The sequence below is a fragment of the Moschus berezovskii genome, chromosome 15 (assembly GCF_049115385.1).
Source record: "Moschus berezovskii isolate FMDL1 chromosome 15, NW_MosBer_1.0, whole genome shotgun sequence".
Taxonomy (NCBI): domain Eukaryota; kingdom Metazoa; phylum Chordata; class Mammalia; order Artiodactyla; family Moschidae; genus Moschus; species Moschus berezovskii.
Window position 1 is genome coordinate 50828007 of NC_142474.1, and position 24853 is coordinate 50852859.

General features: G+C 39.5%; 1 protein-coding gene and 1 non-coding gene across 12 annotated transcripts in view; both read left to right on the top strand.

Moving 5' to 3' along the window:
• The window catches only part of ZEB1 (zinc finger E-box binding homeobox 1), a 198426-nt gene that overhangs the window by 124552 nt on the left and 49021 nt on the right, over nucleotides 1–24853 (top strand). For all 11 annotated transcript variants that reach the window (XM_055429742.2, XM_055429750.2, XM_055429807.2 and 8 more), the window contains one exon: nucleotides 15930–16130. In XM_055429742.2, the coding sequence (XP_055285717.1) occupies nucleotides 15930–16130 (201 nt within the window). The remainder of the gene's footprint in view (nucleotides 1–15929; nucleotides 16131–24853) is intronic.
• On the top strand, nucleotides 22362–22487 carry LOC129535385 (small nucleolar RNA U109). Its single transcript, XR_008681652.1, has one exon. It is a non-coding gene; the product is annotated as a small nucleolar RNA U109 (small nucleolar RNA).

Sequence of the window (24853 nt, forward strand, 5' to 3'; positions counted from 1 at the left end):
ATGAGAGGATTTGAGGCTGTGACACTGGGATGGAGACATGGAGAAGAGAGCCACTGTGGAAGGAGCTGGGGGCAGAGCATCACTCCATGCAGAGGGCAGGGCAAGGACAAGGGCTTGGAGAGCACAAAGCTGGCTAGACACATGCCAAGAACAAGAAGATCATCTGGTGAGAATGTGTAAGAATCATGGAGAAGAAGGGGTGGGCCTAAACACACAGTACCTGCAGGCCATGATGGAACATGGAAGAGCCACAGAAAGTTTCCAAGAAGGAGAGTGGCATATTCTGCTTTATGTTTTGAAAATACCGCTGTGGCTGCTATAGGGTAGATGGAGGCAAGGGTACCGGTGAGGCGGATCCTGTAGGATCCAATGAAGGGCATGGAGAGGTATGACCAGCAGGATTTGTTGATGGCTTGGATGTAAGTTCTGAGAAATGAGTAGAAATTTGGCAGTAGCGGATAAGGGGCACAGGAGAACATGAATATTCAGAGATGTCTAAGGAATAGAATATATTGGGCAGAATGGTAGCGGGTAAAGATAAAGAGATGTTGAAGGCCATAACATTCAGTCTGGAGGCCCTTATTTGCTGTGCGTAGGATTTTGGAATTCAGGTATGTGCAATGGAAATTTTTTTTCTTTTTTATTTTTATTGGAGGCTAATTGTTTTACAATATTATATTGGTTGGTTTTGCCATACATTGACATGAATCCACCCCGGGTGTACATGAGTTTCCCTTCCTGAACCCCCCTCCCACCTCCCTCCTCCCTTTATCCTCCCTCTGGGTCATCCCCGTGCACCAGCCCCGAGCATCCTGTATCATGTTTCGAACCTGGACTGGTGATTCGTTTCACATATGGTAATACACATGTTTCAATGCCATTCTCCCAAATCATCCCACCCTCACCCTCTCCCACAGAGTCCCAAAGACTGTTCTGTACCTCTGTGTCTCTTTTGCTCTCTCGTATACAGGGTTATCATTTCCATCTTTCTAAATTCCATATATATGCGTTAGTATACTGTATTGGTGTTTTTCTTTCTGGCTTACTTCACTCTGTATAATAGGCTTCAGTTTCATCCATCTCGTTAGGACTGATTCAAATGCATTCTTTTTAATGGCTGAGTAATACTCCATTGTGTATATGTACCAAACCTTTCTTATCCATTGGTCTGCAGATGGACATCTAGGTTTCTTCCATGTCCTGGCTATTATAAACAATGCTGCAATGAACATTGGAGTACATGTGTCTCTTTCAATTCTGGTTTCCTCGGTGTGTATGCCCAGGAGTGTGATTGCTGGATCATTTGGCAGCTCTATTTCCAGTTTTTTAAGGAATCTCCACACTGTTCTCCATAGTGGTTGTACGAGTTTGCATTTCCACCAACAGTGTAAGAGGGTTCCTTTCTCTCCACACCCTCTCCAGCATTTATTGCATGTAGACTTTTGGATAGCAGCCATTCTGACTGGTGTGAAATGGTACCTCATTGTGGCTTTGATTTGCATTTCTCTGATTATGAGTGATGCTGAGCATCTTTTCATGTGTTTGTTAGCCATCTGTATGTCTTCTTTGGAGAAATGTCTGTTTAGTTCTTTGGCCCATTTTTTGATTGGGTCGCTTATTTTTCTGGAATTGAGCTGAAGGAGCTGCTTGTATATTTTGGAGATTAATTTAAATCAAGAAAATAAAACAATCTCTGAACTGCCATTTTGTAATTATTTGTGTCTTCAAATGTCATTCTGATGTAAAGATGAATAAAAAGGATATTTTTAAGTTTTATTTTCTGAGATTCTGAGGTCAGAAAGATTTGATTAAATGCTTGTCAGTGAAGTATTCAATAATTTATCACGACCCTCTCTTTGCTCCTGGTTTGTGAGGATTTGTTGGTGCTATCATTCTGCTTGCCTGGGGAGGCAGTATATATAGGTTCAGAGCAGGATTTCCAGAGCCACACAGCTTTGATTGGAAATCCTGGCTCCAGAACAACTGGTCTACCTTTGGCAATTCCATAACCTCTTCAAGTCTCAGTTTTCTTATCTATTCACTAAGAGTATTAATAACTCTTAATATGGTTTTTGTACAGATTAACTGAATTTACATTTATAAAATAACTGAATATGTAGTATTCTTGAGGCAGATTGTAAAACTATTTACACAGTATTGATTGGCTTAACTTTTCATTGGCAGTAGAAATTCAGTAGGTCATAATGTTTTTTAAATACTTTAAAAATACCCCTTTTTCTGTTTCTGTATATGATCTTAAATTTCCATTTATGTATTTTTTTCCTAGAGTCTCTATTTCTTTGACCACTAAGGTCATTTCTTCTCTAAGGTCAAGTTTATATGAAAATGTAAGTGTAGTGAGTTCACATGATCTTCCTGTTTACTAGATATTATTTATTTTCTGAAAAGCTTCTCTCCAAAGATAGTTACCATTCTGCTGCTTCTCAAAACTGGTACAACCAAATACTAGAAATTCTTTGATACAAAATTCAAATCCATTTAACTTTTCAACATATTTCAAATTAAAAACCAGAAGTATAAAAAATTTTAATTTAGTAGCTCATTATCAAGGCATAAAGATTAAGACTCAATGATATAGGGAATCCTGTAGTAGTTATTTACTCGATCACTCTTAACTTTTGGGCTTCCCAGGTAGAGTCAGTAGTAAAGTACCCACCTTGACCAGCGCCTCTGGAGTGCAGGGAGCAGGCGTGAAGGCAAAGGTGACGTCTGGGAGGTGGCAGGGGAGGGGCACAGCTCTGGAAGGGCCTCTGAATTACAGAGGATATGGTGGGAAATCATTACATGGTTTGAGAGAAGGGTGACAGGGTTCCTCTGATGCTGTAGAGGGTTGTTTGGATGCTGTACTGAGAACTGACTGCCAGAAGACAGAGGAAGAAGGAAGAAGGCCTGATGGGAGCCTGTTACAATGTTCTGGAGAGAGTGGTGGGGTCGGGGAGTGAGTGGTCAGATGCTGAAGGTATTTTAAGATACATTCCCTCTGGGTTAAATGTGGAATATAAGAGAAAATTAGGAGTCAAAGCTGACATGAAGAATTTTGGCCCGAGCACCTGAAAGAACAGAGTTGCTGTTGACTGAAATGGAGAGGAACAGGGGAGGCCCAAGAGTTGGACCTGGGGTATGGCAGGTCTGCCCTTGGACATCCAAGTGGAGACATCAAGTAGGCAGTGGTTGTGCAAGTCTGGAGTTCAGAGGAGAAACTGGAACTCGGGTATTAAAGCAGGTTTAGAGCCATAAGACAGATTGAGGTTGGGAGATGGAGGGAAGAAACAGAAAAGCAGCAGTGTATTAGGAGAACCGAGAGAGCAGAAAGAAGAGATTGCTTTGAAGAGGGAGAGGGTGATGGATTATGTCAAATGCTGCTACTTGGTCATGTAACATGAGGCCTGATTGTCATTGGATTTAACAATGTAAGCATCCTTCACAGACCTGACAAGATTAAAGCAAATAGAGACATCAGAGACAAGTGTAGGCAGTATTTTCAGGACGTTTTGCAGGAAAGCAGGACTGAGGTATAGAGTCTAGAAAAGTGAGATTTAATGAAAATAGGGGCTTTGAAGTCAGAGAAAGGCAGGAGAGTTGAAGTTATGTATAGAAGTAATGATATGTTAACAAGATAGGATTAAAGTAAATACGGCTTTAATTGACGGGCGTCCCTGGTGGCACAGACAGCAAAGTAGCCTCCTGCAATGCAGGAGACCCAGGTTCAGTCCTTGGGTCGGGAACATTCCCTGGTGAAGGGAATGTTCTACCACTGAAGGGCTATCCATTCCTGTATTCTTGCTTGGAGAATTCTATGGACAGAGGAGCCTGGTGGGCTACAGTTCATGAGGTCACGAAGAGTCGGACATGACTGAGTACATGCGTGTCTTTAATTGGCAAAGCTGAGTGTTCCTGTTACATGCTTATTGGCCACTCATGCTGTCATGTGTGAATTTCCTTTGTATATTCTTATTGGTTGGTCATCATTTTCTCATGGGTTTTTAAGAATTGTGTAATAAATCAACCTTTAGGAGCATGGAGTGCACATGTTTTTCACAGTTTGTTGTCTTCTGACTTTAATTTTTCTATGTATAATCACAGATTTTGTGTTATGCTTATAACAGCCTTTATTTTAAAAAAAAAACTTTTTTGTATTGGGGTGTAGCCAGTTAACAATGTTGTGACAGTTTCAGGTGAACAGCAAAGGGACTCAGCTGTACACATACATATATCAGTTGTCCTCTAAACAGCCCCCATCCAGGCTGCCACATAACATTGAGCAGAGTTCTATGTGCTATACAGTAGGTCCTTGTTGGTTATTAATTTTAAATACAGTAGTGTGTACCTGTCCATCCCAGTCTCCCTATCTATCCCTTCCACCCATCCTTCCCCCAGCAACCATAAGTTCATTCTGTGAGTCTGTTTCATAACAGCCTTCCTTATTCTAAGTCTGTAGAAGGATTTGCCTGTGCTTTCTTCTGTTACTTTTATGATTTAATTGTTGTTGATTAAAATCTTTGACTCATGCAGATTTCATTTTGGTTGAAGTTGTGAGGTGGGAATCTGATGAGCACGACCACCATATGTTTGGGGATCTGTTTCTGGATTCTGTGAGGTCCATTGATCATTTGCCCATCCCTGTGCTGGTGTAAATCTTTCCATTTCTATGGCTTTGAGATTCCTTTCCTGTCTGGTACATCTCATCTGTGTTCTCCTACCACTGATCTCCAGTGGCCTCGTCCTGCAGCAGCTTGAAACAGGGTTTTGGTTGCTGGCTGGAGATTGAGGTTGGGCCATGGCAGTGCGAGTGCTGAATCCCAGTCACTAGACTGGTGATCAGTGACAAGACTCTGGCTTTTCTACTTTGTAGAGAATTCCCACAAGAAGAGAAAGTAGTGAAACAAGTAACGTATTTATTAGAGGAAAAAGAGTATATGTAGATAGACACATGGGCAGACTCTGAGAGTCACACCCTTGTGCTAGTTTAAATCACTTGTATGAGCCCTTTCTTCCCGTTTCCTTTGGCTAATCATTTTGACTTGCCTGGGTCTGAGTCAGTGTTTGGTTTATCTCAGGGTCCTCTCATATGTGTACATGCATCTCTCAGCCAAGATGGATTCCAGTGAAGAGGCTATGAGTAGACTGACATCACTCCCCTTTTGACCTCCAAGGAGCTTTCTAGTTGGGAAGGTCTCCTTGACTTCAAGAATGAGAAATATGTGGTCTCTGTCTTGTATCTGGGCAGGACTCAGATTATCCTTCCATTTATCCTTCTGTTATCCTTCAATTATGGAGTTTCTGTCCACAGGGGGTGAACTCCATTTACTCAACCTGGGACCCAAATATCTCCTGCCTCACCACCACCATTGTGTGTGTGTGTGCGCACGTGCGCACACATGCTCAGTCCTGTATGACTCCTTGCAATCCCATGGACTATACCCTGCCAGGCCAGGCTCCTCTGTCCATGAGATTTCCCAGGCAAGAATACTAGAATAGGTTGCCATTTCCTGACCCAGGGATTGAACCTGTGTCTCTGGTGTCTCCTTATGTTGACAGGTGGATTCTTTACCCCTGTGTCACCTGGGAAGCCTATCACTTTAACTATTAGTTTAATGAATTTTCCTGAATTGTTTTATTTCCCAGAAAATAATAATACTAACATTATGTGTTGAGCACTTATGTACAGTATTGTATGAAGTTTTTGCTTATATAATTTTTTTCTCATTATTTCAACTCTATTAGGGACATGCTATCATCATTCCCATCTTAGAGATGAGGAAACTGAGGCATGAGAAGACTGAGTAATGTGCCCAAGGCAACATGGCCAGTAAGAGGGGAAGTTGTGATTAGAACCAAGCAGTCTGGCTCCAGAGACTGTGCTCTTGTATCTCTTTGTAAGCTTTAGAATCATTTGGTCCAGATCATCTACATTTAGAATCTAAAATAGCATGTTAGTACTTGGGCCAGAATTGCATTGAGTTTGTAGATTATTTTAGGTAGAACTGAATCTTTACCATATGAAACCATTCTACCCAAGAGGGATGTCTTCATTCAGCCACATCCTTCCATGCTCGTTGAGTGTGCCAGCTCCCTGCTAGCTCTCCAGGCTTCTTTTTTTCTGGAGGTATTATCTTCTGAGTAGTTATCAATATTATTAGTAGAATTTTTTTTGCTATGTCTTTTGCAGGTTATTGTTGATTTATTGGAAAGCTATTGATTTTTTCCTGTTGAATTCATAATTAGTTATTTACCAAATTTTCTAATTGCTAATGGTTTCTTTCTGCCATAAGGGTAGTGTCATCTGCATATCTGAGGTTATTGATATTTCTCCCGGCAATCTTGATTCCAGCTTGTGCTTCTTCCAGCCCAGCGTTCCTCATGATGTACTCTGCATATAAGTTAAATAAGCAAGATGACAATATACAGCCTTGACGTACTCCTTTTCCTATTTGGAACCAGTCGGTTGTTCCATGTACAGTTCTGACTGTTGCTTCCTGACCTGCATACAGGTTTCTCAAGAGGCAGGTCAGGTGGTCTGGGAATCCCATCTCTTTCAGAATGTTCCACAGTTTATTGTGATCCACACAGTCAAAGGCTTTGGCATAGTCAATGAAGCAGAAAGTGAGGAGGAGCTCAAAAGCCTCTTGATGAAAGTGAAAGAGGAGAGTGAAAAGGTTGGCTTGAAGCTCAACATTCAGAAAACAAAGATCATGGCATCTGGTCCCATCACTTCATGGCAAATAGATGGAAAAACAGTGGAAACAGTGTCAGACTTTATTTTGGGGGGCTCCAAAATCACTGCAGATGCTGATTGCAGCCATGAAATTAAAAGACGCTTACTCCTTGGAAGGAAAGTTAGGACCAACCTTGATAGTATATTAAAAAGCAGAGACATTACTTTGCCAACAAAGGTCCGTCTAGTCAAGGCTATGGTTTTTCCCATGGTCATGTAAGGATGTGAGAGTTGGACTGTGAAGAAAGCTGATCGCTGAAGAATTGATGCTTTTGAACTGTGGTGTTGGAGAAGACTCTTGAGAGTCCCTTGTTACCGCAAGGAGATCCAACCAGTCCATTCTAAGGGAGATCGATCCTGGGTGTTCATTGGAAGGACTGATGCTAAAGCTGAAACTGCAATACTTTGGCCACCTCATGCGATGAGTTGACTCACTGGAAAAGACTCTGATGCTGGGAAAGGTTGGGGGCGGGAGGAGAAGGGGACGACCAAGAGTGAGATGGCTGGATGGCATCACCGACTCTGTGGACATGAGTTTGAGTGAACTCCGGGAGTTGGTGATGGATAGGGAGGCCTGGCGTGCTGTGATTCATGGGATCACAGAGAGCCGGACACAACTGAGCGACTGAACTGAACTGAATGGTTTCTTAGTGATTTTTCTTGCATTCTTCATGAAGAAACATCTTCATATCACCTGCCAATAATAATTTTGCTTTTTCTTTTCTATTATTTGTGCTTGTCTTTCATTCTTTTAAAATATTGGCTTGTTCTTTTAGAATACTGCTAATTTCTAATGACATTAAACATCTTTATCTTTAAAATGCCTCCCAATACATAATTGTTTATCAGGATACTAGCTTCAGTTTTATTTTTTATGAAAAAGCATTTATCAACAAGGAATAGGGAATATTTTCAGATGTGTTTCAGCTTCTATACAAGTCATGTTGTCTCTCCTTTGTTGTGTTAATGTACTGAATTCTCATATATTTCTTAATATTGAGTAGTGCTTGCTTTATTATTTTAATATAATCCTGGATTTAATATTTTATTTAGAATTTTTACATCAGTGATTACCAGTAAGACTGATTTTATTGGGTGGAATGTGGGGAGGGGAGGAGTGTGGTCTTCCTCAGATTTGAGTTGACTGTTACTATGCTGGCCTCATAAAAAGAACTTGGACTCTTCATTTTCCTCTCCTTTGAAAAAGCAACAGAATTATCAGTCTTTTGAAGATCCTAAAGTTCACCTGGGAAAACATATGGCACTTTATGGTTAACTATTTGATATCTTCCCAAATTTATTTTATAGTCCGTCTACCTTGGCTCTCTCTTCTATAATTTTATAAATTCTATCAAATAATAAATATAGCTATAATCATTTTCAGTTTCTAAGAAAGTTATTTCACCCATGTTTACAAATTTATTTGCTTAGATTTGTGCAAAATATTTATAAAGTTTGTCTGTTAAATTCCTCTTGTTGGTAAGTCATGTTAGTTACTTCTCTGTTTGTATTTTAATATTGAATATTTGTGCCTCTCAATTTTTTTCTAGTGTTAAGTGGGCGAGTGATTTGTCTATGTTATTATTTAAATATCTGACTTTTGGATTGATTTGATTATATAGCTTTTCTCCTTTTTGACTTAATAATTTCTATGTATGCATTTTAAATCCCTTCTTCACATTGAGTTTTTTCATACTGCAGGTATTACATAAGTAAGAAGTCATACAAATTAAAAAGCATCCTTTTTATCAATATTTACCTGTAAAGGAACTATTAGTTATTGATAATTTAGCATGAATTATTTTAGTCTATATACATTCCTCACCTGTTCTTGGGACTGAGTTTAGTTTAATCTACTGAGAATTTTGCTGTTTAACAGTTTTGCCAACCGTATAGTAAATTATACAAACATTGGCTAAACTAAGCTCCCTGAGTGAGTGGGAGTTTTGTTAAGGCAGGAAAAGGTGATGTTAACTTGGGATGGCTCTTAGGAAGAGATACAGAGGGACCCATGGAGAATGGGAGAAAGGTCCAGATAAGAACTAGAGAGGACGAAAGACAGATCTTATGAATATGCAGTGATTTCTGTGTAATGAGAGAGGGGAGAAAATAAGAACGAGGCTTCTGTGCATGGTAGTAGCCCTTCCTCCCACCTTGGCTCTCAGCTGTCCATCTATTAATAGCTGGTATCTGGAGGCACTGAAAACCACCAGCCCTTTTGCAGGGGTAAATTTCAGAATTACTGACTTTAGTTGAAGTTATGTTTCTCAAATTATTTTGAAAATGTCAAAAGAGTCTGTGGTTATTGTTTATTGGGTACTCTTAAGAAAGATTGTACCTAGAGAGGAATTGAAATAAATTACCTCCAAATTTGCCGAACCATTAGTGTTTATTAAAATCTCACATGTTCAGTGTTTAGAGCACTCTACAATCACTATGATGTCTATTTTTAAAGGACTTAAAATTAGCTAATTACACTTTGTACTTTATTACATTGTTGTTGTTGTTAAGTCTCTTAGTCATATCCAACTCTTTGTGACCACATGGACTGCAGCACACTAAGCTTCTCTGTCCATTGGATTTCCCAGGCAAGGATACTAGAGAGGGTTGCCATTTCCTTCTCCAGGGGGTTTTCCCAACCCAAGGATTGAACCAGCATCTGCTGCTTGGCAGACAGATTGTTTACCACTGAGCCACCTGGGAAACCCATTTATTAGATTACTTGTATGTTATATTAAATATGCATACTCATCATAACTTCATGCAGTAAAACACATATAGATAGTAAGTGAACATTATCTATAAATTAGTTCAAAAACCTTATTAACAAATATTGAATGTAGTATTTATGGACAGCACGCCTCTTTCCTGGAGTCATGCTGTTAGCACAAGTTTTCTCGAACCTTACAAATTGTCAAATGACCTCTTCTTTCTATGTTGTGTGTTAATTGACAAGTTTATTTTATCTGGTTATCATTGCAGCTTTGTCTTTTATCTTCCTGAATTATCAGTAGAACTTAAATATATTGACTGACTTCTTCCCTGAGAAATAGATAAGTGTGGGCTCACATTCAGTTCAGCAAATAATTCTGTACCTGCTGTGTGGAAGGGGAAGGCAGTGAGTGTGTCAGGGACTATGCTCCAGTCAAGAGAAATATGAATACATGATATGATGGTATTTTCATCGCAGCGATGTTAGCAATAATGGAAGTACTTGTGCAGTGTCTCCACCTTCCAATCTGTTTCATGGCACTCCTGCCTAAATTATGTTTTTCTCAACATAGTGCAGACACATGTAAAATATGGCTTCATCCCCCTCTAGTATGGCGATCGTGACTCAGTGTACCTGTTTTCTAGGTCTTTCTTAAATTATGATGTACGTAGAACAGTTTGCTAGAAGTGGTTTGTTAGCTTTTAAGGACCAGTCTTGTGTCTTCTCCTAAGAGAAGTTTTCTTTTCTGCCATGCAGATGTGTGTGTTTGGGGATTGGTGAAGGAGTGGGATGTAGTTCAGCATGATGTACTTCTCCTCTGGAAGGAAAAATGCCTTTGTACATCAGAAAATATGTCAAAACGTGGCCTTTGCCTGTGTCTTTAACCGAAGACCTGTGAATCAGACCCCAGCCACCCCACCTCCTCTTCCCACCCCCCAGCCTCCCCTCACATATAGGAACCTAATCTGCACTGCAGCATGAGTATACACAGGGTCTGGTGGGGCTTCTATTTATAAAGCCTTCAAATATCTTTCTCTTACCTTTGTGATGAAGTTGGGATTGTATTGCTCAGCTCTTGAACCTCATTCATCTAATTTAGCTAATTCTTTTATTATAATTGTACGTGACTTAAGAAATAGGTACATAGAGTTTAATGAGCGCCTTTGATACAGTACTACATACTATCAAGTATTGAAAATAGTATGTGCAAGTCTTGTAAAGGCTTATTGGTTATAATGATGGTATTTCTTCATGGGATACTATTGGTTATATTATTTTCAGATTCTAATGGTTAAAGTTTTTGAATCATTTGAAAATGTTTTTAGTGGCGAATTGTTAAGTATGGAATTACAGGGCCTCAGAACAGGCTAGACACAGAAATACAAGTGTAAAAATATTTATCACTAGTGCAGAAATCTTCAGCCAGCAGGCTTTATACATAGTAGTAAAATTATATGGGTTGTAGAATCAGACAGACCGGGATCGGAGTCCAGCTATTCAACTTAGTAGCTATTTAACCTCAGAACTGTTACTCAGCTACTTTTTCTCTTTTTCTGTCTATAAAAGGAAGATGTAATAGTACCTGCTTCTTAGGAATTGTTGTAAAGGTTTAGTGAGATGCCACGAAGCTGAGAGTAATAGCAGATACTTCTGTAGTCTTTACTGCCGATACAATACAGATCTGAGCACAATGCATGTCTCAGTCATTAGCTCCTCACAACCACATTGTGTGGGAAACACTGTTCAATCTGGCATTAATGTTAGCAAATGACACGAAGAATCACCACCAGGAGCCAGCGTATCCTCACCACAGTCTGGATGCAGTGATAAGTTTACCATTTCCATTGAAGTGTAAATTTCACATTGTGTATATTTATAATATGATATTGCTATGTGATTTTTATATATTTAAAGATTCTAAAACCTTTATATTTTCATTTCTTAAAATTTATTATTTTAATTAAAACTCAAAAGTGAGAGGTAATGATCACCTGTGATTGTTAAAAATGCTTCTCTTTAGATTATCTGTATTTCATTATTTTTTATTAACATGTTGCACACAGCATAGAGATATGGGAATAGATGGGCAGACAGTTGAGATCACTGACACTCATTGTCTTCTACAATTTATAAAGGCCCTGCGTTATTCTCTCTGTGTTTCTGATGTGGGAGCTGTGTAGTTTGAAATTAGCTCTGTGGATTCAGCAAAGGATAGATCCAGACATACAGGCTTGCGTGTTATCTGAGTTATGATAATTAATTTAAGTGATTTTCACTACTTTTTCTCCACTAAGTGACTGTGAAGCAAAAGACAGTAAGAAGGCTTATTTATCTTTTTTTCCATTTTAGTCAACAAAATATATTGCTCTTCTGGATTTTTCAAGTTTTATTCCACTTATTCAAAATACACTTTGGGGAAAATTCAAAAGATAACAGTAGAATATGTGCAGTGTCTGTGTTTTTGTTATGTGGCTTATAGTCATCCATACTACAAAGGCAGCTTCTACTGGGGCACAGGAAGGAGTTTTGCTGGAACCCTGGAAAGTGACAGATATTCACAAAGAGGACTTCAGGCTACAGTTGATTCAGATAGAATGAAACAGCTCAGAGTAAAAAGAACTTAATGAAAACTATGAAGCATGCAAGTAAATATTTAAACCATAATGTGTATGTATATATCTTAAAAATTTGGAAAATTTTCAAGCCCCAAATACTTTTAAGTGTACATGTAAGTATACAATCTAGAGTTAACCAGACAACCTATGGCCAACAAAATTGATAATAATAAAACTAAACTAGAGTATATTGTATTTAAAGGCAAGAATAGCATCAATGCAAACCCATGGCCACTGCAAGATACTGAAAAGGTACTAAAACCTCCTTTTGGAAATTAGTAGAAATTTTATCTATCTATGAATGTCCAAGCACAGTGAGAGCTTTGCATTGAACCAGACCTTCTGTGGCAGCCAGGTCTAGTGGACAACAGAATCAGTTAATCCTCAGGAAACATTAGCTATCTTCAGATTTTAGTTTGGGGGCATATAAGTGCCTTTATATACTGTCTCAACTTTAAATGACTTCAGTAAGGCTTTCAGTAGGCTACTAATAAGGAGCTCTGGAAAGTAAAAACAAGACTAATAGCGTTGTGCATCATTTGTCAGTAAGATCTCTCATTCAAGCATACACACACCCACACACTTCCCTGGTGTCCATTGGTAAAGAACCTGCCTGACAATGCAGGGAACATGGATTTGATCCCTGATCCAGGAAGGTCCCACATGCTGCTGGGCAGATGAGCCCATGAACCACAACTTCTGAAGCTCTAACCCCCAGGAGCTGCAACTACTGAGCCCATGTGCCGCCACTACTGAAGCCCGCATACCCTAGAGACCATGCTCCACAACAAGAGAAGTCCCAACAATGAGAAACACTTGTACCACAACTAGAGAGTAGTCACCACTCGCTGCAACTGGAGAAAGCCCATGCACAGCAAAAAAGACCCAGCACAGCCAAAAATAAGTAAAATTATAAACACACACATTTATATCTTACTGTCAGTTAAACGCTTACTCTCATTGGGAAACGCTTTTCCAGCTGTAGACTGTTCTTTGAGAATCACACTCTTTACCTGTCACATAGTTTCACAATTTACTTTATTCGTGGCGTGACTGGAGTGGAAGGAATTCCTGTGTTTTCATAGCTACTTAAATAAGTTTTCCTTGGATTCAGCAATTCCACCCCTACCAGTGTATCTGAAAAATGTATTTAAGGAATGTCCAAAGATGTATTTATAAGAAAATGTATTACTAAATTGTTTACAATGCTTAAACACTAGAAAAAAGCTAAATTTTGTCTACAGATGATTGGTTAGATTATGTCTGTACAGTGAAATGCTATGTAGCCATCCAGAGGAGTGAAAAAGCTCAATAGATCCTCACATAGAAAAGTTTCCAGGATATGTTATTACATGGCACAAAAACTACATGGCAAAACAGTATAATGTGACCCCATGTGTGTTTATTTAGATATGCATGCATACATTTATATATGTAGGGTTTATATTAAATAAAAGTGTATAAGGTGAGGTATGTGTTACAATTAAATAGTATAAAGTATATAAAATGGGCTTCCCAGGTGGTACTAGTGGTAAAGAATCCACCTGCTAATGTAGGACACAAGAGACGACGGTTCGATCCCTGGGTCAGGAAGATCCCTTGGAGGAGGGCATGGCAACCCACTCCGATATTCTTACCTGGTAAATCCCATGGACAGAATCCGTGCCAGAGGAGCCTGGCAGGCTACAGTCTGTAGCATTGCAAGTGACTCAGCAGCAGCAGCATCGTATAAAATACTTAGTATCATGTCTGTGTGTGTGTATTAGTCACTCAGTCATGCCCAACTCTTTGCGACCCCATGGACTGCAGCCCACCGGGCTCCTCCGTCCATGGGATTCTCCAGGCAACGGTACTGGAGTGGGTTGCATTTCGTTCTCCAAGTAGCATGTCTGCCTATTGCATAAATTGATTAATAAACCTTGTGTTACTGTTACCTTGAAAGAATGTGTTGAGGAAGGAAAAATTGGAGGAGGGGGCTTTTACTAATTTTACATGTTTTGTATTGGGTGAACTTTTTACAGTGACATTATTACTTCTACATTAAAACTAGAGAGAAAACTATTTGCTCTGGGGAACGATCTGGGAAAATGTATTTATTCCAAAGTATTAAAGACACAAGACTTGATATTTTTCCTCAGATATGGAAGAGTTCCTAATGTGGGCAGAAGGGTACCTCTGGTACTGTTTTGAACAGAGGGGTCTTCCTCTGGTCTGTCAAAGCAGTTTTGGAGATTTTTGGTTATTAGTTCCTGCCTTGACATACACATCCCTACTTTTAGATTGTGTTTCTTCTTTTGTGTTCTTCGGTGTGTGTGTGTCTGTGTGTGTTTATATGGGGAGGGGTATATATATATATGCGTGTCATTTAAGCATTTAGGTGATTATCTTCTTTCAAGAATGATTGGAAATTTTAAGGGAAAAATGGAAAGAATAACTGAAAGCAATTATTGTTTGGCTCCGTGAACAAAGCTTATTTTTTCCCCTTCAATTTTAGCACGTAAGAATCATCCTGCAGATTGTTGAAAAGAGCTATTCCAGTGATCATTTCCAATGAAGGTCTAAATAATTAATCCAATTAGAGTGAATATTACAAAGACTGTGGAGGAAAAATATTGACTGGACTATATTATTTGTTTTGGTTCTGTGAGCTGTGGTCATTCAGAATAATTATATATCTTTATAACGCTGGTGTTAAACTTTACTGAAGTTCATTGAAAAGGTAGAAAGGATGCCCATTTGAAAACTGAACATTAGGTTTCTTTTTTCAGAATGACTCACATATAAATATTACCTACATATAAACATCACTTAAATCATGTCTGAATTATGTGGAAATTTGGTTATATTGGGTGATTCTTTCTAAAGTTGGTATGGGATTAATCAAAAATGCCTGGACCTAATTGACAACTTGAGAATACTGTTAAACTTGATGTTGCATTGCCATTTTATTCGGGAAGATGAACTCTTCTCTTAAATTGTAGTACTTGAAAGATTTGAAGCCCTCATTCCACATAAGCAGTATCATATAACATAAGCTTGCTATAACTGGAGAAGATGTTTGATGGAATGTTTAAGAACACAGAATATGGAGCCAGATTCCTGGGGTTCAAATCCCTGCCCTGCCACTTCCTAGATGGACAAGTGACCTTCCCTGTGTCTTGGTTCCCACTTCTGTAAAATAGGGCTATAAGCAGTAGGCAGTAGATAGATCCTCTGTTCATAGGGTTGCTAAAATGTTGCTATAAGAATCAAATGAGTTACTCTTTATAAAGCACCTGTACATACAATTAAGTGTTCACTAAGCATCAGTTCAGTTCAGTTCAGTCGCTCAGTCGTGTCCGACTCTCCGCGACCCCATGAATCACAGCACTTGCCTTTCGTGTGTATCTAGTAAGTGCTATATATATGCATGTTATCAAATACATTAGTTTACATTTTACAGTCTAAAATAAACTATTATTGAGTGACAATCTATTTTAAGCACTTCATAAAATTTCTTTTTCAGTTCAGTTCAGTCGCTCAGTCGTGTCCGACTCTTTGCAACCCCATGAATCACAGCACGCCAGGCCTCCCTGTCCATTACCAGCTCCCGGAGTTCACTCAAACTCATGTCCATTGAGTGGGTGATGCCATCCAGCCATCTCATTCTCTGTCGTCCCCGTCTCCTCCCACCCCCAATCCCTCCCAGCATCAGACTCTTTTCCAGTGAGTCAACTCTTCACATGAGGTGGCCAAAGTATTGGAGTTTCAGCTTTAGCATCAGTCCTTCCAGTGAACACCCAGGATTGATCTCCTTTTACTAAGGTGTAAAAACTGATTTTTATATTAGTTGGTTTTGATTGTTTGTTTCTTATTTGTGTTACAGTTACAAATTATAATACTGTGGTAGAAACAAACTCAGATTCAGACGATGAAGACAAACTCCACATTGTGGAAGAAGAAAGCATCACAGATGCAGCCGACTGTGAAGGTGGCATGCCAGACGATGACCTGCCCTCAGACCAGACAGTATTGCCCGGGAGCAGCGCAAGGGAAGGGAGCGCAAAGAGCTGCTGGGAGGACGATGGTGAGTTCTCTTTTTCTTGTAATATTCTATTCTCTGGGTTCTTCTTAAAAAGTGTATTAACTGAAATGATAAACTAGATGATAAGCTTGAAATGAGCTACAGTTTATTTGTCTTGTTAATCCAGTGGTTCCCAACCTTTTTGGCACCAGGGACCAGTTTCATGGAAGACATTTTTCCATGGACCGGTGTGTGTTGGGGGGTGGGTGTTTCTGGACAATTCTCATAAGGAGTGCGCAACCTAGATCCTCACATGCATGATTTGCAGTAGGGTTCACACTCCTTTGAGAATGTAATACCTCTGCTGATCTGACAGGAGGTGGAGCTCAGGCGGTAACACAAGTGATGAGCAGCTGTAAATACAGATGAAGCTTCACTCCTTCGCCTGCCACTTACCTCCTCCTGTGCAGCCTGGCTCCTAAAAGGCCACGGACCGGCTCCTTCTACTTACTAAAAAGTATTTTCTGAAGTAGAATAATAGTTATTTCAACCATACTTGCATTTAGTATATTGATCTATATATTTAATTTTGTTAGTTTTTTATAAGCAGAATCAAACTTTTCATACCCTATTGATATAGTTAAACCTATCTTTTTTTTTTTTTTCCAGCTCATTTTTATTTATTTATTTTTTTTTAATTTTTTATTTTATTTTATTTTTTTACAGTTAAAAGTATTTTTATTAAAAATAAACCTATCTTTAATTTCATATCATGACCTCAAATGAAGAATCTGCTTAAAAACCAATAAGTTATATTTTTGTATTTTGTTGTTGTTGTTCAGTCACTAAGTCATATCACACTTTGCGACCCCATGGACTTGCAGCATACCAGTCTTCCCTGTCCTTCACCATCTCTCAGAGTTTGCCCAAACTCATGTCCTTTGAGCTGGTGATGCCGTCTAACCATCTTATCCTCTGTCATCCCCTTCTCCTGCCTTCACTCTTTCCCAGCATCAGAGTCTTTTCCAGTGAGTTGGCTCTTTGCATCAGGTGACCAAAATATTGGAGCATCAACATCAGTCCTTCCAGTGAATATTCAGGGTTGATTTCCTTTAGGATTGACTGGTTTGATCTCCTTGCTATTCAAGGGACTCTCAAGAGTCTTCTCCAGCACCACAGTTCAAAAGCATAAATTTTTCAGTGCTCAGCCTTCTTTATGGCCCAATTCACATCCATACATGACTACTCAAAAAACCATAACTTTGACTATCTGGACGTTTGTTGGCGAAGTGATGTCTCTGCTTTTTAATACACTGTCTAGATTTTGTCACAGCTTGTCTTCCAAGAAACAAGCATTTTTTAATTTCATGGCTGCAGTCACCATCCACAGTGATTTTGGAACCCAAGAAAATAGTCTGTCACTGTTCCTGTTTTTTTTCCCATCTATTTGCTATAAAGTGATGGGACTAGATGCCGTGATCTTAGTTTTTTGAATGTGGAGTTTTAAGCCAGCTTTTTTGCTCTCCTCTTTCACCTTCATCAAGAGGCTCTTTATTTCCTCTTCACTTTCTGCCATCCATGTCTTCAAAAATAAATATCATATGAGATCATGCCTCTTAGGAATAATGTAAAAAATGGATATGAGGCCAGTTATATGACTTTTCTTTTACTGAACCCATCCTGAGTGCTAGTGACCAGTGTTTTTGTTTTTATTTTTATTCTTTAGTGCAGATAAACACACACAGTACCTTTATATAATCTATTCTAGAACACATTGTCCAGAAGGAAGTTCAACATCTCTGACCTATAGTTTCAAAAGGAACAATATGAAAACTGAATGACTTTGTCCACCTCTCCTAATCTCCACTGTCCCTCAAAGATCATGAGTAGTGATCAGGTTAGTGATTTATTCTCAAAGACTTTTTGTATTTTCTGAAAATAATTTTGTATGAGCCAGGAAACCCAAGTGATTTTTTTAAATTATTTTAAAAATTTTAATTGGAGGCTAATTACTTTACAATATTGTATTGGTTTTGCCATAAATTGACATGAATCCGCCCCTGGTGTACATGTGTTCCCCATTTTGAACCCCCCCTCCCACCTCCCTCCCCATATCATCCCTCTGGGTCATCCCAGTGCACCAGCCCCAAGCATCCTGTATCATGCATCAAACCTGGACTGGCAATTCATTTCACATATGTTAATATACATGTTTCAATGCCATTCTTCCAAATCATCCCACCCTCGCCCTCTCCCACAGAGTCCAAAAGACTATTCTATACATCTCTGTCTCTTTTGCTGTCTCGTGTACAGGGTTATCATTACCATCTTTCTAAATTCCATATATATGCGTTAGTATACTGTATTGGTATTTTTCTTTCTGGCTTACTACACTCTCTATAATAGGCTCCAGATTCATCCACCTCATTAGAACTGATTCAAATGTATTCTTTTTAATGGCTGTGTATATGAAGCACAGCTTGCTTATCCATTCGTCTGCTGATGGACATCTAGGTTGCTTCCATGTCCTGGCTATTATAAACAGTGCTGCAATGAACACTGGGGTACACGTGTCTCTTTCAATGCTGGTTTCCTTGGTGTGTATGCCCAGCAGTGGGATTGCTGGGTCGTATGGCAGTTCTATTTCCAGTTTTTTAAGGAATCTCCACACTGTTCTCCATAGTGGCTGTACTAGTTTGCATTCCCACCAACAGTGTAAGAGGGTTCCTTTCTCTCCACACCCTCTCCAGCATTTATTGCTTGTAGACTTTTGGATAGCAGCCATTCTGACTGGTGTGAAATGGTACCTCATTGTGGTTTTGATTTGCATTTCTCTTATAATGAGTGATGTTGAGCATCTTCATGTGTTTGTTAGCCATCCGTTTGTCTTCTTTGGAGAAATGTGTGTTTAGTTCTTTGGCCCATTTTTTGATTGGGCCATTTATTTTTCTGGAATTGAGCTGCAGGAGTTGCTTGTATATCTTTGAGATTAATTCTTTGTCAGTTGTTTCATTTGCTATTATTTTCTCCCATTCTGAAGACTGTCTTTTCACCTTGCTTATAGTTTCCTTTGCTGTGCAGAAGCTTTTAACTTTAATTAGGTCCCATTTGTTTATTTTTGCGTTTATTTCCAATATTCTGGGAGGTGGGTCATGGAGGATCCTGCTGTGATTTATGTCGGAGAGTGTTTTGCCTATGTTTTCCTCTAGGAGTTTTATAGTTTCTGGTCTTACGTTTAGATCTTTAATCCATTTTGAGTTTATTTTTGTGTATTGTGTTAGTAAGTGATCTAGTTTCATTCTTTTACGAGTGGCTGACCAGTTTTCCCAGCACCACTTGTTAAAGAGATTGTCTTTTCTCCATTGAATATTCTTGCCTCCTTTGTCAAAGATAAGGTGTCCATAGGTGCATGGATTTATCTCTGGGCTTTCTATTTTGTTCCATTGATCTATATTTCTGTCTTTATGCCAGTACCATACTCTCTTGATGACTGTGGTCATTCCCCCAGTTCCATTCTTCTTTCTCAAGATTGCTTTGGTTATTCAAGGTTTTTTGTGTTTCCATATAAATTGTTAAATTATTTGTTCTAGCTCTGAAAAATACCGTTGGTAGCTTGATAGGGATTGCATTGAATCTATAGATTACTTTGGGTAGTATACTTATTTTCACTGTATTGATTCTTCCGATTCACGAACACAGTATATTTCTCCATCTATTAGTGTCCTCTCTGATTTCCTTCACCAGTGTTGTGTAGTTTTCTATATATAGGTCTTTTGTTTCTTTAGGTAGATATATTCCTAAGTATTTTATTCTTTTCATTGCAACGGTGAATGGAATTGTTTCCTTAATTTCTCTTTTTATTTTCTCATTATTAGTGTATAGGAATGCAAGGGATTTCTGTGTGTTGATTTTATATCCTGCAGTTTTACTATATTCACTGATTAGCTCTAGTAATTTTCTGGTGGAGTCTTTAGGGTTTTCTATGTAGAGGATCATGTCATCTGCAAACAGTGAGAGTTTTACTTCTTTTCCAATTTGGATTCCTTTTATTTTTTTTTCTGCTGTGATTGCTGTGGCCAAAACTTCCAAAACTATGTTGAATAGTAGTGGTGAGAGTGGGCACCCTTGTCCTGTTCCTGACTTTAGGGGAAATGCTTTCAATTTTTCACCCAAGTGTTTTTGTACCATGATCTCTCTATCCTGAGTTTTGAGTTTCTTTTGCTTCTTGAACTTCATACTTTCTAGAAGAGAAGATCACATCTAATTCTCATGTTCCTGGTTGCCTGTGGGATTTGAATCCAGATTATGCCACATAGCAGACCAGGGCCTATGCAGCCCAGTTTGACTGCACCCTCCTAGACTTGATTTGAGAGCTTCAGTTTTCTTCAGTTTTTATCTTCCTTTTCTCCTGCTTTTTGTAAATATACTTTTGAAATCAGAGCAGCCTGGAAGCTCCTTCTGAGTGACACTTTGCTTTTTTTTATTTTCTTAAACTTTTCTTATGTAAAATATGAGTAGAGACTAAGGAGTTTTCTGGGCTGGCCCATGTGTAAGGCATCTGGGAAGCAGTAAAATAGATAGTAACTTAATCCCTTATCAACTCTTTAAAAAAAAAACTATGGAGACCTCTGCTTCTAGGGAGATGAAATACATATTTTCCCATGTTTCTTGTGCTAAATACAGCCAGAATCTCTGGATATTACACGTAAACAAACCCAGGAAGACTCTGGAGGGTGGAGAGAAGACGGGCAGATTTCCTAGGACCCAAGGAACAACCCAGTCAGTAGTGAGTCCCCTGGGGATCAGAACCTCAACACTTGGTAAGAAGAAGGCTGTGCATACCAACTGCTCTAGTCCAGCCACAGGAAGACTGCCGCCCTGCGACCCATGCCCACTAGTGGGGATCCCAGCCTTTGGCATCCACTGAGCAGAGCACACACACACACACACACCCTGCCATGGTGATGTCAGAGACCAAGTAGGGAGATGGGGCTTTGCTCCCCTCTCAGCAGCAGTGACAATGGACACGCCCTGGAAACCACATGGAAACCTGGCCTTCCATTCCCCCTCGCCACAGTGGTGATAGGCATCCTGCCCTCTCCTGCTGGGAAGCCTGGTGAGGACTCAAGGCTTCCACCCTGCACCACCCGTGATGTCAGTGGAAGCCACGTGGGGCAGTGATAAGGCACTCTCGCCCCCTCAGCCAGAGTGGAATCAGAAGAGCCTGGTGGGGGCCTCGATCCCACCCATTTAGCCATAAAGAGCAGGCCCTCTCCCCAGGCAGGAATAGAGGCTGAGGGAGGAGCCCACCATGGCCTGGAATGAGACCCTGAACACCTTCACACAGGAGATCCAGGGCCTCTGTCTCCCAACAGAATAACCGAATGTCCCAGTGAAAGTGAAGTTGCTCAGTCGTGTCCAACTCTTTGCAACCCCATGGACTGTAGCCTACCAGGTTCCTCAGTCCATGGAATTTTCCAGGCAAGAGTACTGGAGTGGGTTGCCATTTCCTTCTCCAGGGGATCTTCCCGACCCAGGGATCAAACCCGCATTGCAGGCAGACACTTTACTGAGCGAGCCACCACGGAATCCCCAAGTGTCATTCAAAACTCACTCATTGGAAAATTTCAACTGAAGTAGAAAAGACAATCAACAGACACCAACACTGAGGTGACAAAGATGCTAGAATTATCTGACATGGATCATCATGATAAAAGTGCTTCAGCTCCCAATCGTGAGCGTGCTTCAAATGAAAAGATACAGTCTTCACAAAGAAGTGAAGATATAAGGAAGCACCAGATGGAAAATTTAAAACTTAAAAATACAATGACTGAAATTCAGAGCCTCAGCACCCAGACTCCGTAGCCATGTGGGAGGACACAGGAGGAATCAGTGATGTGGCAGTGGGGACTGGAGCCTGCGTGAGCCCCTGTGAGCAATGGCACCAGACTGCAGAATGGGGCTGAGCCTGAGCCACTCCTCTGGGTCTCACGTGCCTGTCACCAGAATTCCAGGAGAAGATGAGCCTGAAAACGTAGTCCAAGAAATAACGGCTGAAATTTTCCCACATGCAGCAAAAAGACAGAATCCTGCATCCCAAACAGGATAAATCCAAGGAGACCCAGGTCACGGTGTGTCATAAGCAAACTAAAGCCAAAGAGAGAATCCTGAAATCAGAGAAGGGAAGTGCATATACCTTTAGAGGGAAACAGTTTAAGTGCCAAAAATTTCTCATAGGAAATCACAGAGCCAGCTGGAAACAGGAGACCTCAAATGCTAAAGAAAAGAATTGTCTTGCACGTGGAAGTGTCTGCTCCTCATTCCTTTGGAAGCAGGAATACATGCTACATTAAAAAAGGAGTTTTCAGGGCTGCCAGCTTTACAGTAGAAGTTGAGTAGTAGTGTATTTCTCCTGCATTAAAAAAAAAATGTCAACCCTGGGATTCTGTATCCTGAGAAGAGATCTTTCAAAGATGAAGAAGAAATCAAATGAAGGAATAGGGAGAGGGTTTGTCCCCAGCACACCTTCCCTAAACGAATGTCTGAAAGCAGCCTCTGAATAAAAAGGGAATGACAGAAAAGAAATCTTGGGCTATCAGGAAGGAAGAAAGCACAATGACAAGAGTGAACATATGGCCACAAGCAATAGAATATCCTTCTTTTCCAGATTTTCTCAATTATGTGTGATGACAAAGTGGAAAACATGAGTAGGGGTCGCTAAAATGAATGAAATGGAGCGAATGTCAATACTTTCTAATTTGTATTGTATATAAGCTCCCTCAAGTTATATTTGACCAAATCTTATGGTAAATTTAACACCCAAGTCGTAGGGTATTAAGAATTGCACATTAATTCCTACCTGAACATAATTGTTAGTTCATTTGAGCCACAGTTGTTCAGTGTGCATTGTTTAGAGAACATGCTACAAAGATAGTGAAAACTAATTAAAACTCCTCTAAAAAATAAGCCCTCAATTTGAAGATACATTCATTTCATAAATAACCTACATAAAGTGCTAGCTTTAGGCTTTACCTCACCTAGTTAAATAAGTAAATAAGGTTTATATGTGTCACACCATGTTCAAAACAATCTTGCCTGACCAGGTAGAACAAGCCAGTAAACATAAAACCATTCCTCTGGTAAACAATGGGAGTTTAATATTTCATCTGCGAAAAGATGCACAGCCAATTTGCAGACCTGCCCAGGGATGCAAGGCAACCACTTTTTGCTGGACTATTGATTCAGAATCCTCTGTAAATTAATTTAACTTCATGAATATCCACGTTAGTAACTTTTAATGGTTCATTCAGTCGGTTACAATTAACCGGCCTTTAATCATGCATTCCACTGAAATTTTATGTAATGAGGCCTCAGATCCAGAGCACTTCTACCCTTGAATCGTTTTATGACTTCTCAGGATGGTCCTTGTGACTAAATTTGAAAAATTATCTGTCACATTGGACCTGGTTGACCAAACCAGCCTGCTCCCGGAGCAGAAACAGAGCACTTGAGTTACGAACAGAAGAGCCGGCACCCAGGGGCAGATGGTCCCCTGCCTGATCCCCTTAGCTTTGCTCTGTCAGGAGACCTGGCTCCACTGCTGCTCAGTGTTCTTTACTTTTTGGTGCATCTTATTAATCAGCCACTACCCAAAGTAAAACAATATAAAAAACCAAAGAAGGAAAGCTACAGGAGCCACACTGTCTATGCCAATTTGTTTCCTTAAAGACTAAGAACAGGGGGAATGGTAAAGAAAGCAGGCAATGACATTCAGCTGTGGCAGAGATCAGCACGTGAAACTGGTACAGATTTGCAGCCAGAGTACAAATCGTCAGTCTTAAGTGTACTGGCAAATATTATGTGCTATCAAAATGTTAATTATGCCATAAATGCCTTTTAAAATCTTACCTGTGAATGAAGTCTCAAGTTTGGATCAAGTTCTTAGAAGGATTAAAGAGAAGCAATATTTTCATTATAAAACTAAATAAACTAAGACATGTTCACATGTAAGGATAAGATTTCTAGATTCATTAAGTCCTGTTGTCTTAAAAAACTTATAAACTTCACTTTTTTTTGGTAGGAAAGAGTGTAACTTGGCAGTGTTCCAGCATATCATACTTATCTGACAAGAGCTTCTTGTGGTTCAGCCAAAAACTCTCATGCTTGTGTCAGTTAAACGTTTTTAAATATGTATGCTCTTTCAGGACACCTGTTTTGTAGACCTTTTATTCTTTTAGCTTTTAAAAATTACATGAAACTAATCCAGTGGTATACAATATCATTTAATAGACCGGCTATTTCTTAATGCCTTAAAATGATCCCAAGTAAGAGTGACTTAACCATTTTTCTGAATTTTTAACCTCTATAGAAATGTACATGTGGACAAAAATGCCGACTCAATGAAAACTTCTTTAAGATAAAACATAAAAGTCTGATCTTACAGTTATAGCAATAAAGCTTTTTTGAGTACAAGTTATAATAAAATGGCAGCTTAGACAGTAAATAATCCACCTGCAATGCAGGAGACCCAGATTTGATCCCCAGGTAAGGAAGATCTTCTGGAGAAGGGAATGGCAACCCACTTCAGTATTCTTGCCTGGAGAATTCCATGAACAGGGGGGCCTGGTGGACCACAGTCCATGTGATCGCAAAGAATTGGACACGATTAAGCAACTAACACTATAATAAAATACAATAAATAATCTATGCAAAGAATGCCGCCATCACTAAATAACTCAGTATTGAACTAAATTATCCTCTTCTCAAGATTTAGCCTGACCTACCCT